This window comes from Vulpes lagopus, chromosome 5 (genome assembly GCF_018345385.1).
Source record: "Vulpes lagopus strain Blue_001 chromosome 5, ASM1834538v1, whole genome shotgun sequence".
Classification (NCBI taxonomy): domain Eukaryota; kingdom Metazoa; phylum Chordata; class Mammalia; order Carnivora; family Canidae; genus Vulpes; species Vulpes lagopus.
Genome location: NC_054828.1, coordinates 27,422,509 through 27,434,974, shown reverse-complemented (window position 1 = coordinate 27,434,974; position 12,466 = coordinate 27,422,509). Strand labels below are relative to the sequence as shown.

At 38.9% G+C, this 12,466-nt stretch overlaps 1 protein-coding gene across 7 annotated transcripts in view; it reads right to left on the bottom strand.

Moving 5' to 3' along the window:
* The window catches only part of TSGA10 (testis specific 10), a 128,672-nt gene extending 116,324 nt beyond the window's left edge, over positions 1-12,348 (bottom strand). For 4 of the 7 annotated variants that reach the window (XR_005987778.1, XR_005987777.1, XM_041754839.1 and 1 more), the window contains exons 1-2: positions 11,994-12,070; positions 6,090-6,218 (exon numbers count right to left, since the gene is read on the bottom strand). Coding sequence is in view for 2 of the 7 variants with exons in the window: in XM_041754839.1 (XP_041610773.1) it covers positions 6,090-6,218; positions 11,994-12,050 (186 nt within the window). In the remaining 5 variants the exon portion in view is untranslated. The other 3 variants (XM_041754842.1, XM_041754841.1, XM_041754843.1) reach the window with 3 other exon arrangements.
* Positions 12,349-12,466: the final 118 nt, after the last annotated feature.

Sequence of the window (12,466 nt, the reverse complement as noted above, 5' to 3'; positions counted from 1 at the left end):
ATACAGGGTTTTGAGTGGACATAAGTTTTCATTTCTCTGGAATAAATACCTGGGAGTGCAATTGCTGGGTTGTATGGTATGTTTAGTTTATAAGAACTATTTTCTGGAGCGGTGCACCATTTCCCATTCCTACCATGAACATATGAGTGATGTGGCTTCTCCTTATCCTTGCCAGCAATGGATATTGTCACTATTTTTAATCTTAACTGTTCTTATAAGTGTGCATTGTTATTTCATCTTGATCTTAATTTATATTTCCCTAACGTTTAGAAAAAATGAACATCTTTTTATGTGCTTATCAACATATATCCTTCTATGAAATATTTCCTTATGTCTTTTGTTCATTTTCTAATTGGGTTGTTGATTTTTACTACTGAGTTTTAAGACTTCTTCATATATCCTACATATGATACACATAATTCTTCTGGCAAAAATAAGGTTTATAGCTTATTCTTTTCATCCTGTTAATAGAGTCTTTCACAAAGCAAAAGATTTAAATTTTAATGAAGTCCAAATTATCAATTTTTCTTTTATGAATCATGCTTTTGGTGTCACATCTAACAACGCTTCACCAAGCCCAAAGTCCTGAAGATTTTCTGTTACCCTATAAAAGTTCCATAGTTTTCTGTTTTACATTTTAAACCTATGATCCATTTTGAATTAATTTTTGTAAATTTTGTATAAGGTGTGAGGTTTATTTTCTTTCCTCTTTTTTTTTTTTAAGATTTTATTTATTCATTCATGAGAGACAGAGAGAGAGAGAGAGAGAGAGAGAGAGAGGCAGAGGGAGAAGCAGACTCTATGCAGGGAGCCCGACGTGGGACTCGATTCAGGGTCTCCAGGATCATGCCCCGGGCTGAAGGCAGCGCCAAACCGCGGAGCCACCAGGGCTGCCCAAGGTGTGAGGTTTAGGTCTAGGTTCATTTCTCTTCCCTAAAAGATATCCAATTGTTTCAGTACCATTTGTTGAAAAGACTATCTTTCCTGCATCAAACTCATTTCCACTTCTGTCAATAACCTTCGGGTGTACTTGTAGAAGGCTATTTTTGGATTTTCTATTCTCTATCACCGACCTATATCTATCCCTCTAGTAATATCATACAGTCTTAACTACTGTAGTTATACATTAAGCTTTGAACTCAAAGAGAATGACTCTTCCCATTTTATTATACTTTTTCAGTTTACATTATTTCTATTTCCCTATTCTCATGTTAACCAATTCATTTCTCTCTTCATTCCAACCTGTTGTTTGAGAACACTGAGTTTTTAATTTCAGTTATTGTATTTTTAAAGTTTTTTTTCATTGTGGTAAAACACAATTTATCATTCTAACCATTTTTAAGTACACGATTTGGTGGCATTAAGTACATCCACTACATCCACAATGTTGTACAACCATCCCACATCCATTTCCAGAACTTTATCATCCCAAAGTCTGTACCCACGAAACAATAACTCTCTATGAATTTGCCTAGTCTAGGTACCTAATATAAGCAGAATCACATAAAATTTGTCCCTGTTCCTGGCCTATTTCACTTAGGATAATATTTCCAAGTCTCATCCATGTTGTAGTTTATATCAGAATTTTAGTCTTTTTTTAAGGCTGAATAATATTCCATCATATGTACCCACCACATCTTATTAAGCACCTATTGATGGACATTTGGGTTGCTTCCACCTTTTTTGGCCATTAAAAATCATGCTGCTAGAACGTCAGTATCAAGTTCCTATTTTTAATCTTTTGGAGATATATCTAGGAGTGGAATACCTGGATCATAGGGTAATTCTATATTTAACTTTTACAGGAACTGACAAACTTTATTTCACCATGGCTACACCATTTTACACTCCCACTAGCAAGTCACAAAGGCTCCAGTTTCTAGACCACCTCACCTGGACTTGTTACTTTGTTTGATAACAGACATCCTAATAGGTACAAAGTGATACCTCATTGTGGTTTTGATTTGCATTTCCTCAATGGATGATGATGCTGACCATCTTTTCATGTGCTTATTTTCCATTTGTGTATCTTTGAAAAAATACCTATTCAAGTCCTTTGTCCACTTTTGAATTGGGTTGTTTTGCTTTTTGATTGCTGAGTTGTAAAGTTCTTTATATATGTTCTCAATATTAATCCCTTATCAGATATATGATTTGGAAATATTTTCTCCCATACATTTTTAATAGATTTGACTTTTTTAAAAGGATTTTATTTGTTTGAGGGAGAGAGAGCATGCATGTGCACATGAGCAGGGAGAGGGAGAAGCAGACTCCCTGCTGAGCAGGGAGCCAGATGTGGGGCTCAATCTTAGGACCCTGGGATTATAGTCTGAACTGAAGGGAGATGCTTAACTGATTGAGCCACCAGGCACCCCTAGACTTTATTTTAGAGCAGTTTTAAGTTTACAAAAAAATTGATCAGGAAGTACAGAGTTCCCAATACCCTTTTTCCCCACCCAACACACAGTTTCCCATCTTAAGTTATGAAGGGTATTACTTTAGTACATTCGCTACCATTAATGATCACTGACACATTAATTTAAGTCTGGAGTTTATATTAGGGTTTACTCTTTGGGTGGTAGATCTGTGGGTTTTGACAAATGCATAGTAACATGTATCTACCATTACTGTAACATACACAATATAGAATAGTTTCATTGCCCTAAAAAACCTGTGCTCCATTCACTCGGCTCACCCTTCCTTCCTCCAAATCCCTGGCAATAAGTGATCTTACTAATGTCTTTATGTTTTGCCTTTTCCAGGTCATATAGTTGGAATCACAGAGTATGTAACCTCAGATTTTTTTTTTTCACCTAGCAATTTGCTTTCAAGTTTCCTTTATATCTTTTTTGTGGCCTGATAGCTCATTTCTTTTTACCAACAAATAATATTCCATTGTACAGATATAACACAATTTGCTTATCTATTCATCTACTGAAGAACAACTTCGTTGCTTCCAAATTTTCACTTGGTTCTTTATATCTTTTATTTCTTTGATGAGATTTTCTAGTTTTGTGTTTGTTTCAAACACACTCAGAATTGCTTGAAGCATTTATATGGTAACTGATTTAAAATCCTTGTGAGACAATCTCTAATCCTGTGAGACATCTCTGTGTTGGCATCTCTTGGTTGTCTTTGCTCATCAAGGTGGAGATATTCCTGCTTCTTGAGATAAGAAGTGATTTTTTTCATTGAGATATGCTCTTGAGTTTTAGTAGGCTTCTTGTCACACTTCCTGTGACTTTAGTTCAAACTAAAAATGGGAGATGCTATCTTCTTATTGCTAGGTGTAGGTGGAAGTCCAATTTCTCTCTTAGGCCTCTGTTGATACCTGGGGAGGGCTGGTTTCGTTGTTACTGCTAGGCAGGGATGGGAGTTCAGGTCCCCACCAGGCTTCTGCTAATACTACCACAGGGAGATAGAATACAGATACCTTGTTTCTGCTCCCATGTATCTTTCACCACTACTGTGGGTGGGTGGACTTGTTATTGCTAGGAGGTGGTAAAAGTCCTGACTCTGTAATAGGTCCCCTCTGACACCAGCTCAACAAAAAGGAAAGGGGACACCTCCTTATTCTGGGTGAGGGTGGTTATCTAGGATCCCCATGTGGTCTTTGCCAACACTATGGGATTGGGGGATACTTATTGCCTGGTGAGCATTAAGGTCTTGACTTCCCACCCAGCATTTCTCTTTGATACAACCTTGATGGGATAGGGGGCTTAGAGGATGGGGCATGAGGTATGGTTGGGATTCTCTGTCACAGCCTGAAAAGGGTGGAAGTCTAGGCTTTTTACTCAGCCTTTGCCAGCAGGAGTGGGGCTATAGCTTTTTTCATGGTGTCTGAATAGCCAGTTACTGTCCAAAAATCGTCTGTATTAGAAACAGACCCATAAATACAGAGAACAAAATGGTGGTTGCCAGAGGGTAGGAGGATGGGAAAAAAGGGTGAGGAGGAGTGAGAGGTACAGCCTTCCAGTTACAGAATGAGTAAATCATGAAGATGAAGGCTAAAAGATAGGGAATATACTCAATGATATCATATTAGCACTGTATGGTAACAGATGGCAGTTATACTTGTGGTGAGCACAGTGTAACATATAGACTTGTCAAATCACTATGCTGTACACCTGAAACTAATGTAACACTGTGCGTCAAGTATACTTCAATATAAAAAATTAAAAATAAAAAATAATTAAAAGAGAACAAGAGGAACTTCACCAGGGAAAAGCCCAGAAGTTAACTCTTTAATCAAGGGATCCAAATAAAGATCATTTGTAATGGGACAAAATGAAATTGTGTGCTACTTGATAGGATGCAATGAAAAGAATCCATCATCACTTTTGTGATATTCCTGTCTGTATTCATTTTGTACCTTAAGCCAACACTTATTATGTCACAGTGTCATGGGATTAGGGATCTGGGAGTGGCTTAATTTGGTGATTCTGGTTTAAGGTCTTTCACTAGGTGAAAGGAGTCAGTTAGGGTGACAGTCATTCTGGCAAGGTTTAAGTGGGGCTGGCAAATCCACTTCCAAGCTCATCATCACAGTTGGCAGGCCTCAGTTTCTCACTGGTTACTGACTACTTGAGTTCCTTTTCACGTGGGCCTATTATCCACAGAGCTGCTCACAACATGGAAGCTTGTTTCCCACTTAATCACTTCTGCTCTATGCTCTTGGTCATAAAGATCAATTTTGGTACCATGTGCAGGGAGACTGTATTAAAGTGGGAGTAAAGAGGGTGGCGCCAATTTGAAGGCCGGCTATCACATATGTTATGAGCCAAAGGTTTGTAACATAAAGATAATCATAGCAAACCCAAATCAGTGGTCATTCTACAAAATAATTGGCCTGTATTCTTCAAAGTGTCATGGTCATAAAAATCAAAGAAGAATGTTCCGGAATGAAGGAGATAAAGGGACACAATAACTAAACACAACGTGTGATGCTGGACTAGATCTTTTTGTGATTGAGGACATTATGGGACAACTGGCAAAAACTTGAATAGGGTCAGAGGACTAGCTGGCAGCAATGTACTAAAGTTCATTTCCTGATTTTACCAGATTGTATTGTGATCTTATAGGAGAGTGTACTTATTTATAGAAATAGCCACTCAAATGTTAGGGATATCAGGACATTAGGTCTATAACTTACTCTCAAATGGTAGGGTGAGGGGATATTCTTTCTTCCATAATTGCAACTTTTAGATAAATTTGAGATTGTTTCCAAATTAAAAATGTATATAAATTATAAAAACGTAAAGCAGAAAAAGAAAAAAAGTGGTCTACATTGCTAGGCTGCCCCCTTCCTAGTCCTTTAGCTGTAGGAATGCCTCCTCTGAGAACTTTTCTTGCATGCATCCATTGTTTCTAGATGTCAGTTTTTCCAGCATTGTCTGAGATACACGAAGCAAAAGGAAAACCCAGGAATTCACTAACACGTCACTTACTATATACTGAGGTCCCCAGCCAGTCTTCCTTCTTCTGCCCACCTTTCAGAATGTCCATATGTTTGTTTTATAACAAAACGTTCAGCATTTTTAGTTGTGCTTAGTGGGATGCATAAAGGGAGTCTACTCTATCTTCGTAGAGAAGAGGAAGTTCCTTTTAAGAGCCTTACCACAGGTCAGCCACTAGGAGAACAGACAATACTGAACTTGGAGTTCAGACAACTGGGTTCAAATTCTAGCTAACTTGGGAGTTCAGACAAATCCAACTTAGCTCTGTCACTTGTTAGTCAAATATTATAATTCTATAGCCTCTTGGAACTTCAGCTCCCATGTCTAAAAGATAAAATCACATCACTACTTCACGAGGTTGGAATCAAGAAAGATTATGTACTTAAAAGCACTGGAAAAAAAAAAAAAAAAAAAAAAAAAAAAAAAAAAAAAGCACTGGATACAACACTTGCCATGCAGTTTGCACTCATATGTATCTGAATCTGCATGTATCAAAATGGGTAAGATAAAAATGGAATGATTTTAGACCCATAAGATTTCAGTGAGCACTGAATTAGTATTTATTCTCCATCTTCTTTTTTAAAATAGGCCCATTCCAAAATAATTCAGGGAAATACAGAAATTAAATGTAACCTGTAATTTCAGTGCAGAGATGAATTTATCTTGATTTCTCACTTCTTGTTCTAGCTGGAGAGTATTCTGGTATTTTTCAGCTTCAGAAACTGGAGCCCCTAGACCAAAATCATGTTCTTTGGTGGTAACCTAGTAGAAAAAACGGGAATGATACCAAGACATTCAGTTTAAAACAGTTTTGTGATTCTTCAAAACAATCAATGACATTTGAAAATTAACAATATTCTTAGGTACATTTTCAATTATTTTTAACTTTGCCTCACCAGCTAAAAGAATTTTCATCAAGCTTTACTTTTTAAAAACCTCACATTATGAAACTTTTTGTTTTCCCAACAGAAAACTACAATATTAAACATGCTTTTCAAAAAAAACATAGCCCACCCTATCCCTTTGGTAATCATTGTTCTAAGAAAATATGGATCATAGGCAAATTATGTAGACTACTTCTAGGCCTGTGTTGTCCAATATACTAGGTACTAGCTAGCTATTTATTGCTTCTTTTGTATATTAACAAAAAAGTCTGCTACCCATATTACAAAGGGCTAACTTCCCTAATATTGGAATAATTTCTGTAAATAAAAAAGGAAAAGAAATACCCTAATAGAAAAACTAGCAAGAATATGGATATTTCACAGAAATGCCTTTTAAACAGATTTAAAAACATTCAATCTCACAAATTAAAATACCAAGATACCACTTTTAACCTCAAATTGGCAAAGATCAGAAAGGTGTATATATAATTTACCATTCTTATACATCACTGGGGACAGTATAAATTGATACAATATTTCTGAAGAACAATTACACAAAATCTAACATTACAAATACATATAGCTTCTATATAAATAATTCCACTTTTAGGAATTTTTGGTACATAATGTATTTGCACATGTGCAAAATGACATGTTAAAATATTTTTCACTTTAGCATACTATGCATACTACTCCACACTATGCTTTTTTACATGACAATGTAGCTCAGAAATTGTGTGATTTAGGGAAATAATTTGTAGGGTGCCTGGATGGCTCAGTCATTTAAGCATCCAACTCTTAATTCTGGCTCAGGTCAGGTCTCAGGGTTGTGTGATCGAGCCCTGTGTGGGGCGTGAAGCCTGCTTAAGATTCTTTCTTTCCCTCTCCTTCTGCACCACCCCTCCTTTAAAAAGGAAACCAAAAAAAAAAAAAAAAAACAAGGAAAACAAATAAAAACCTACAACCTCATCCCTCAATGGGTCTAGGGAAGTCCTGAACAAACAAATCAGAATTTACAGTATAATAGGATTAATGCCATATCAGAGGAATGCACATGTATGCTAAGGAATTTAAAGAAAAAGACTACAAAAAAGTATTTTTGACTTGAACTTCCCCAAAAAAGATTTAGGACATATTTTCCATATTCCTCCAAAACCATGACTATACTCCTATTGGAGCACTTAACACATTGTATTGTGTCTACTGAATGTCCAGAACCATCACAACTTTAACATGTCTAAAACAGACTTTTTTTTTTTAAGATTTATTCATTCATGAGAGACAAAAAGAGAGGCAGAGACATAGGCAGAGAGAGAAGCAGGCTCCTTGTGGGAAAAACCTGATACAGGACTCCGTCCCAGGACCCATGGATCATGGGATCACGCCCCGAGCCAAAGCCAGACACTCAACCACTGAGCCACCCAGGTGCCCATAAAACAGACCTCTTAGGTCTCCCACTTGCACTCCTGCTCTCAACCCTGCCTCCACTATGTTCCTTCCCAGTTTTTCCCATGTTAAATGCACCACCATTTGTGTAATGCCCAAAGTCAAAAACCAAGGGATTGTCTTTGTTTCCTCTTTCCCTGACCCCCAACAACAAACTGTGTTAGTTCTACCTCTAAAATTATTTCCCAAATCCATTCTCAACATACTTATTACTACCTCCATATTCATCTCCCACATAATTACTGTAACGGTTCCCTAAATGGTCTTCATGCTTCTATTGTTGCTCCCTACAACTTTTTTTCTGAACTGAAATCAAAACAATCACTTTAATTAAAATAATGAGATCCTGCTCAAAAACACTCCAATGGCTTCACAGTGCAATTAGAATAAAATTCACACTTTTTAAGATGCTACATGATTTGGCCCCTGCCTTCACTTCCCTAAGTAGACCCAGTACTCTTTTTCACCCATCAGCTTTATTGGTTTTCTTTCTGTTCCTCCACTGTGCCCATCTCATTCCACTTCAAGGTCTCTGTTCTTGATTTCCCTCTCTTAAGAACACTCTCTCTCCCAACCCTGTACACGGCTGATTCCTTCTCTGGCTCAGACGTTAGCAGGTCTTCCCTGCCTTCTTACCTACAGTAGCCTCTCTCCTAAATACTCTCTCTCTCTTTTTTTTTTTTTTTAATTTTTATTTATTTATGATAGTCACACAGAGAGAGAGAGAGAGAGGCAGAGACACAGGCAGAGGGAGAAGCAGGCTCCATGCACCGGGAGCCCGACGTGGGATTCGATCCCGGGTCTCCAGGATCGCGCCCTGGGCCAAAGGCAGGCGCCAAACTGCTGGGCCACCCAAGGATCCCCTAAATACTCTCGCATCAGGTTATTTGCACTTAATGATATTTGAAATTATATCATTTATTTTTTAATTTGTTTTTGTCTGTCTCCCCACTACTAGAATGTAAACTCCAAGAGATCTAGGCTTTTGTCTGCTCACTATTATATCTCTAATGGCTACTGAAGTGCTCAGCACAAAGTTGGTAGTCAACAGAATATTTTCATAATAACAAAATTTTGATGACTCAAAAAGGTAGTTTCAATGGTACAGATGAGGTAGAAGCATATTTGAAGAGGACTAATAAATGAGTAATGAACAAAAGAAAACAGAAAACGTAGAGTTCTTTTAGGAAGCATGATCATGAGAGGTAGAGTGAAAGGCAGAAGATGACTACAGTTGTTGAATGGTTGTTAGAAAGGAGAAAACCTTTTCTATCAAGGACTCCCTTCAGAATTAGACAAAAGCTGAGTCCTTTCCTCAAGAAAATAAAAACACACACAAAACTTTACAAACAATTTCAGGGGATTCAAGAACTCTCTAAAGTTCTTGTCCACTAGGTTAAGAAGCCCTACAGTATAAACACATCGAAGATTCCTAAGAATGGGTTAATGTTAACTAATGGAGAAAGGCCACAGAGCCAATAAAAGGAAACCCAAATAAACGGTATGTGCACTGTCCTTTGAGATAAGAGGAAAGCAAGGTCAGGTGAAGATTTAGATAAGAAGGGGTAGAAATTTGGGACACCTGGATGGCTCTGCAGTTGGGCTTCTGCCTTAGGCTCGGGCATGATCCTGGAGTCCCGGAATCAAGTCCAACAGCAGGCTCCCTGCTTGGAGCCTGCTTCTGCCTATGTCTCTGCCTCTCTCTCTCTGTGTCTCTCATGAATAAATAAATAAAATCTTAAAAAAAAAAAAAAAAAAGAAGAAGAAGGGGTAGAAATTTAAAGGCCTGCCTAGTAGAAGTTTCATTTTTTATGAAATAGGAGGTAAGATCATGTGCTAAAAATAAAAAGAATCATCAATCTTGAGCAAAATATCATGCATATAATACATGCTCAACAAATGTCATCAAATATTTTGATAGAATAATTAAAAATACTGGAGTACTTTATATGGAATTCTGAAATCTGGTTCCACAAAAAGTCTACTTGTTTTCTTTTTGTAAAGCTGTCTCCAAAAGTTTACAGTGATAGACACTGAAGTAGGAAGAAATAGCCTCACTAAAAGAAAAATGTAAAAAAAATCACACAGTTCTTTGAGTAATTTTGAGACAGGTTTTTGTACTATAAAAATAAGTCAAAAAACATTTTGGGAATTCCCTTCAAACAAAACAGTAAAGCCATAATGTTTAACCTTTCTTATGAAAAAGAAATAATCTAATTATCCATTAAAACTTAAGCTCCTTACTTCTAATCCAGACTATTCTGTAAAGGAATAACTTGTCTTTTTAAAGGAAAATAAAGCAATGGCCTTAGGAGAAGTATCATTTACCAAGACCTCTAAGAAACATAGGAGTTAAAGAGTTGTTTTCAAGGGGCTTTCATAAACTAAAAAATATTAATAATAAACATGTTAATCCCATAACTAAGACAAATAGAACTACCTTACTAACTAGCTCAATTAAAAAGATTCTTATGAGGCACATATATGAGAAAGTTCACAGCAATGGTTCATGTTTACCAAAAACTGTAAAAACATTAATAGTGGAGTAGGTAAACATTAAACAACAAACTAATTACAAGCAACAAGGATAAAACTTAAAAACCTCACATTGAGGGCAGCCTGGGTGGCTCAGCGGTTTAGCGCCGCCTTCAGCCCAGGGTGTGATCCTGGAGACCTGGGATCAAGTCCCACATGGGGCTCCTTGCATGGAGCCTGCTTCTCCCTCTACCTCTCTCTCTCTCTCTCTCTCTCTCTGTCATGAATAAATAAATAAAAAATCTTAAAAAAAAAACCCTCACATTGAGTAAAAAAGCAAACTGAAAAGGAATACTTACTACAATTCCATTTATATAAAGTTCAAAAACAAGCCAAACTAGAATATGCGGGTTCCTATACAAAGACAGTGAAACTCTAAAGAAAATCATGGTAGTGGTTGGTTATCATAAGAAGTAAGGATGGTGGCTACATCTGGGGAGAAGAGAGAGCATGTGATGAGGAAAAAAAATGAATAGTAACACCTGCTCTAATTGCCTCTGTATATGGAATACTCTAAAAACAAATTACCCTAAAACTGATCTAAGCAACTTAAAAAGAAGACAGGAAAAGAGCCAACAGAATCTCTACATCTGATTATATGCCAGACTGTAAGCAGTGAATTTTTTTTCCAGTCAACAAAATAAAGTATATTTTGGAAGCTGCCATTAAATCACACCAAAGTTTATTTTACAGTAAATATTTCATTAATAGCGCCTTCCTAGTCACTTCTCACTAATTAAAATTGAATGGTTTAGTCCCTTGAGCAATTAAGATAAAAACAAGAATCAGTTTTATCCTGAAGGCAGATTGGAATGTGTCACTTTCCATTTATGTTTCTAGTTTCTGGTTTCTAACCTGGTTTCTTCTAGTCGTAAACCAATTATTATCTTATTTTCTTACAGGTTAAAAAGAAAAGTGTAGTTTAAATGCTGAAAACCAGTAGAGGAAACTTAAAACAACGAATATCCTGCGATATAAGGCCCTGTGCTGTAAAAAGGAAAACACGGGGTATGTTACCTAAGCACATTTTTCTTGAAGCCTCCATCCTTGACTTTATTTTAAAAAACAAACAAACAATAACAATGTATTCCTTTGTGTAATTAGATGTCCGGTCCATAATCGCCGCAGTTATTCAACTTTAATCTCAAATATTTTTTTCAAACAAAACCCAGTTTACCCTGCCTTTCCTGTGTATAATCTCTACCGAAAACTACATGAGATTTTCATGCAAACACCTACGTAATCTCGGCCCTTCACCTCCCAAAGTCTATAAAGAGGCTTAGAAGTGAGAGGCTGGGGGTCGGGAATAGCAGGTTGAACTCCCAAATCTCTGACTTCCAAATTCCTCACCTCCAGTCTAAGCGTTTCTAAACAGAACAGTGCCCCCAACAACCAGGCGGAGAGCTGCGGCAGGAAGCGAAGCGGTCACCATAGGAACTGGGCTCAACCCGAAGCGCCCAAGAAACGACAACAACAGGGGCAAAGTTTGCTCCTAGTGGGCTTCCCGGGACCACAGCTCTGCCCGCTACCGTCCCTCGCAGCCAGTCAAGCAGCGAACTCCCGCTTCGGAGGTCACCCACGGCCTCTAATCCCCGTCACACGCGCCCGGATGCGGGGCCTTCCGACCCAGGAGCTGCTTTACCCCAACCCGGCGCATCCCTGCTGCCTCTACCTGGAGCTCCGAGTCCCTCCCCGGACTCCTCCGCCCGACATCCTCCCCGGAGCTCATCGCGACGACTGGCAGGCCACCGCCGGCGCCAGGGATCCAGGTCCCTCCCCGTCTCCATCCTCCGCCCCTTTCCCCTCCCTTCCCACCCCTATTGCGGCCTGGCCCCGCCCCGGCGGAGGCAGAGGAAGGCGGGACCCGGAGGGAAGGAGGCGGGGGCGGTTAGCGCCGGTCGGCGCCGCCGTCGGCCCCGCCCTCACGCTCTGTACCTGAGGGGGGCTCGTCCTCCACCTCCCCGGCGCCTTCGCTCCGCTTCCGTCCCGCGCGCCCCCAGTTCCCGTGCGCACGCGTACCTGGCTCGCCTCTCTCTCTCGCGGGGACTACAGCCGTGCGTGCGCAGCCACGCACGTAGCGACGCGTATGTCCACCTGCCCCACCGTACAGGGCGCGGAGCAGACGCCTCTTCCTGGTCCATCCGC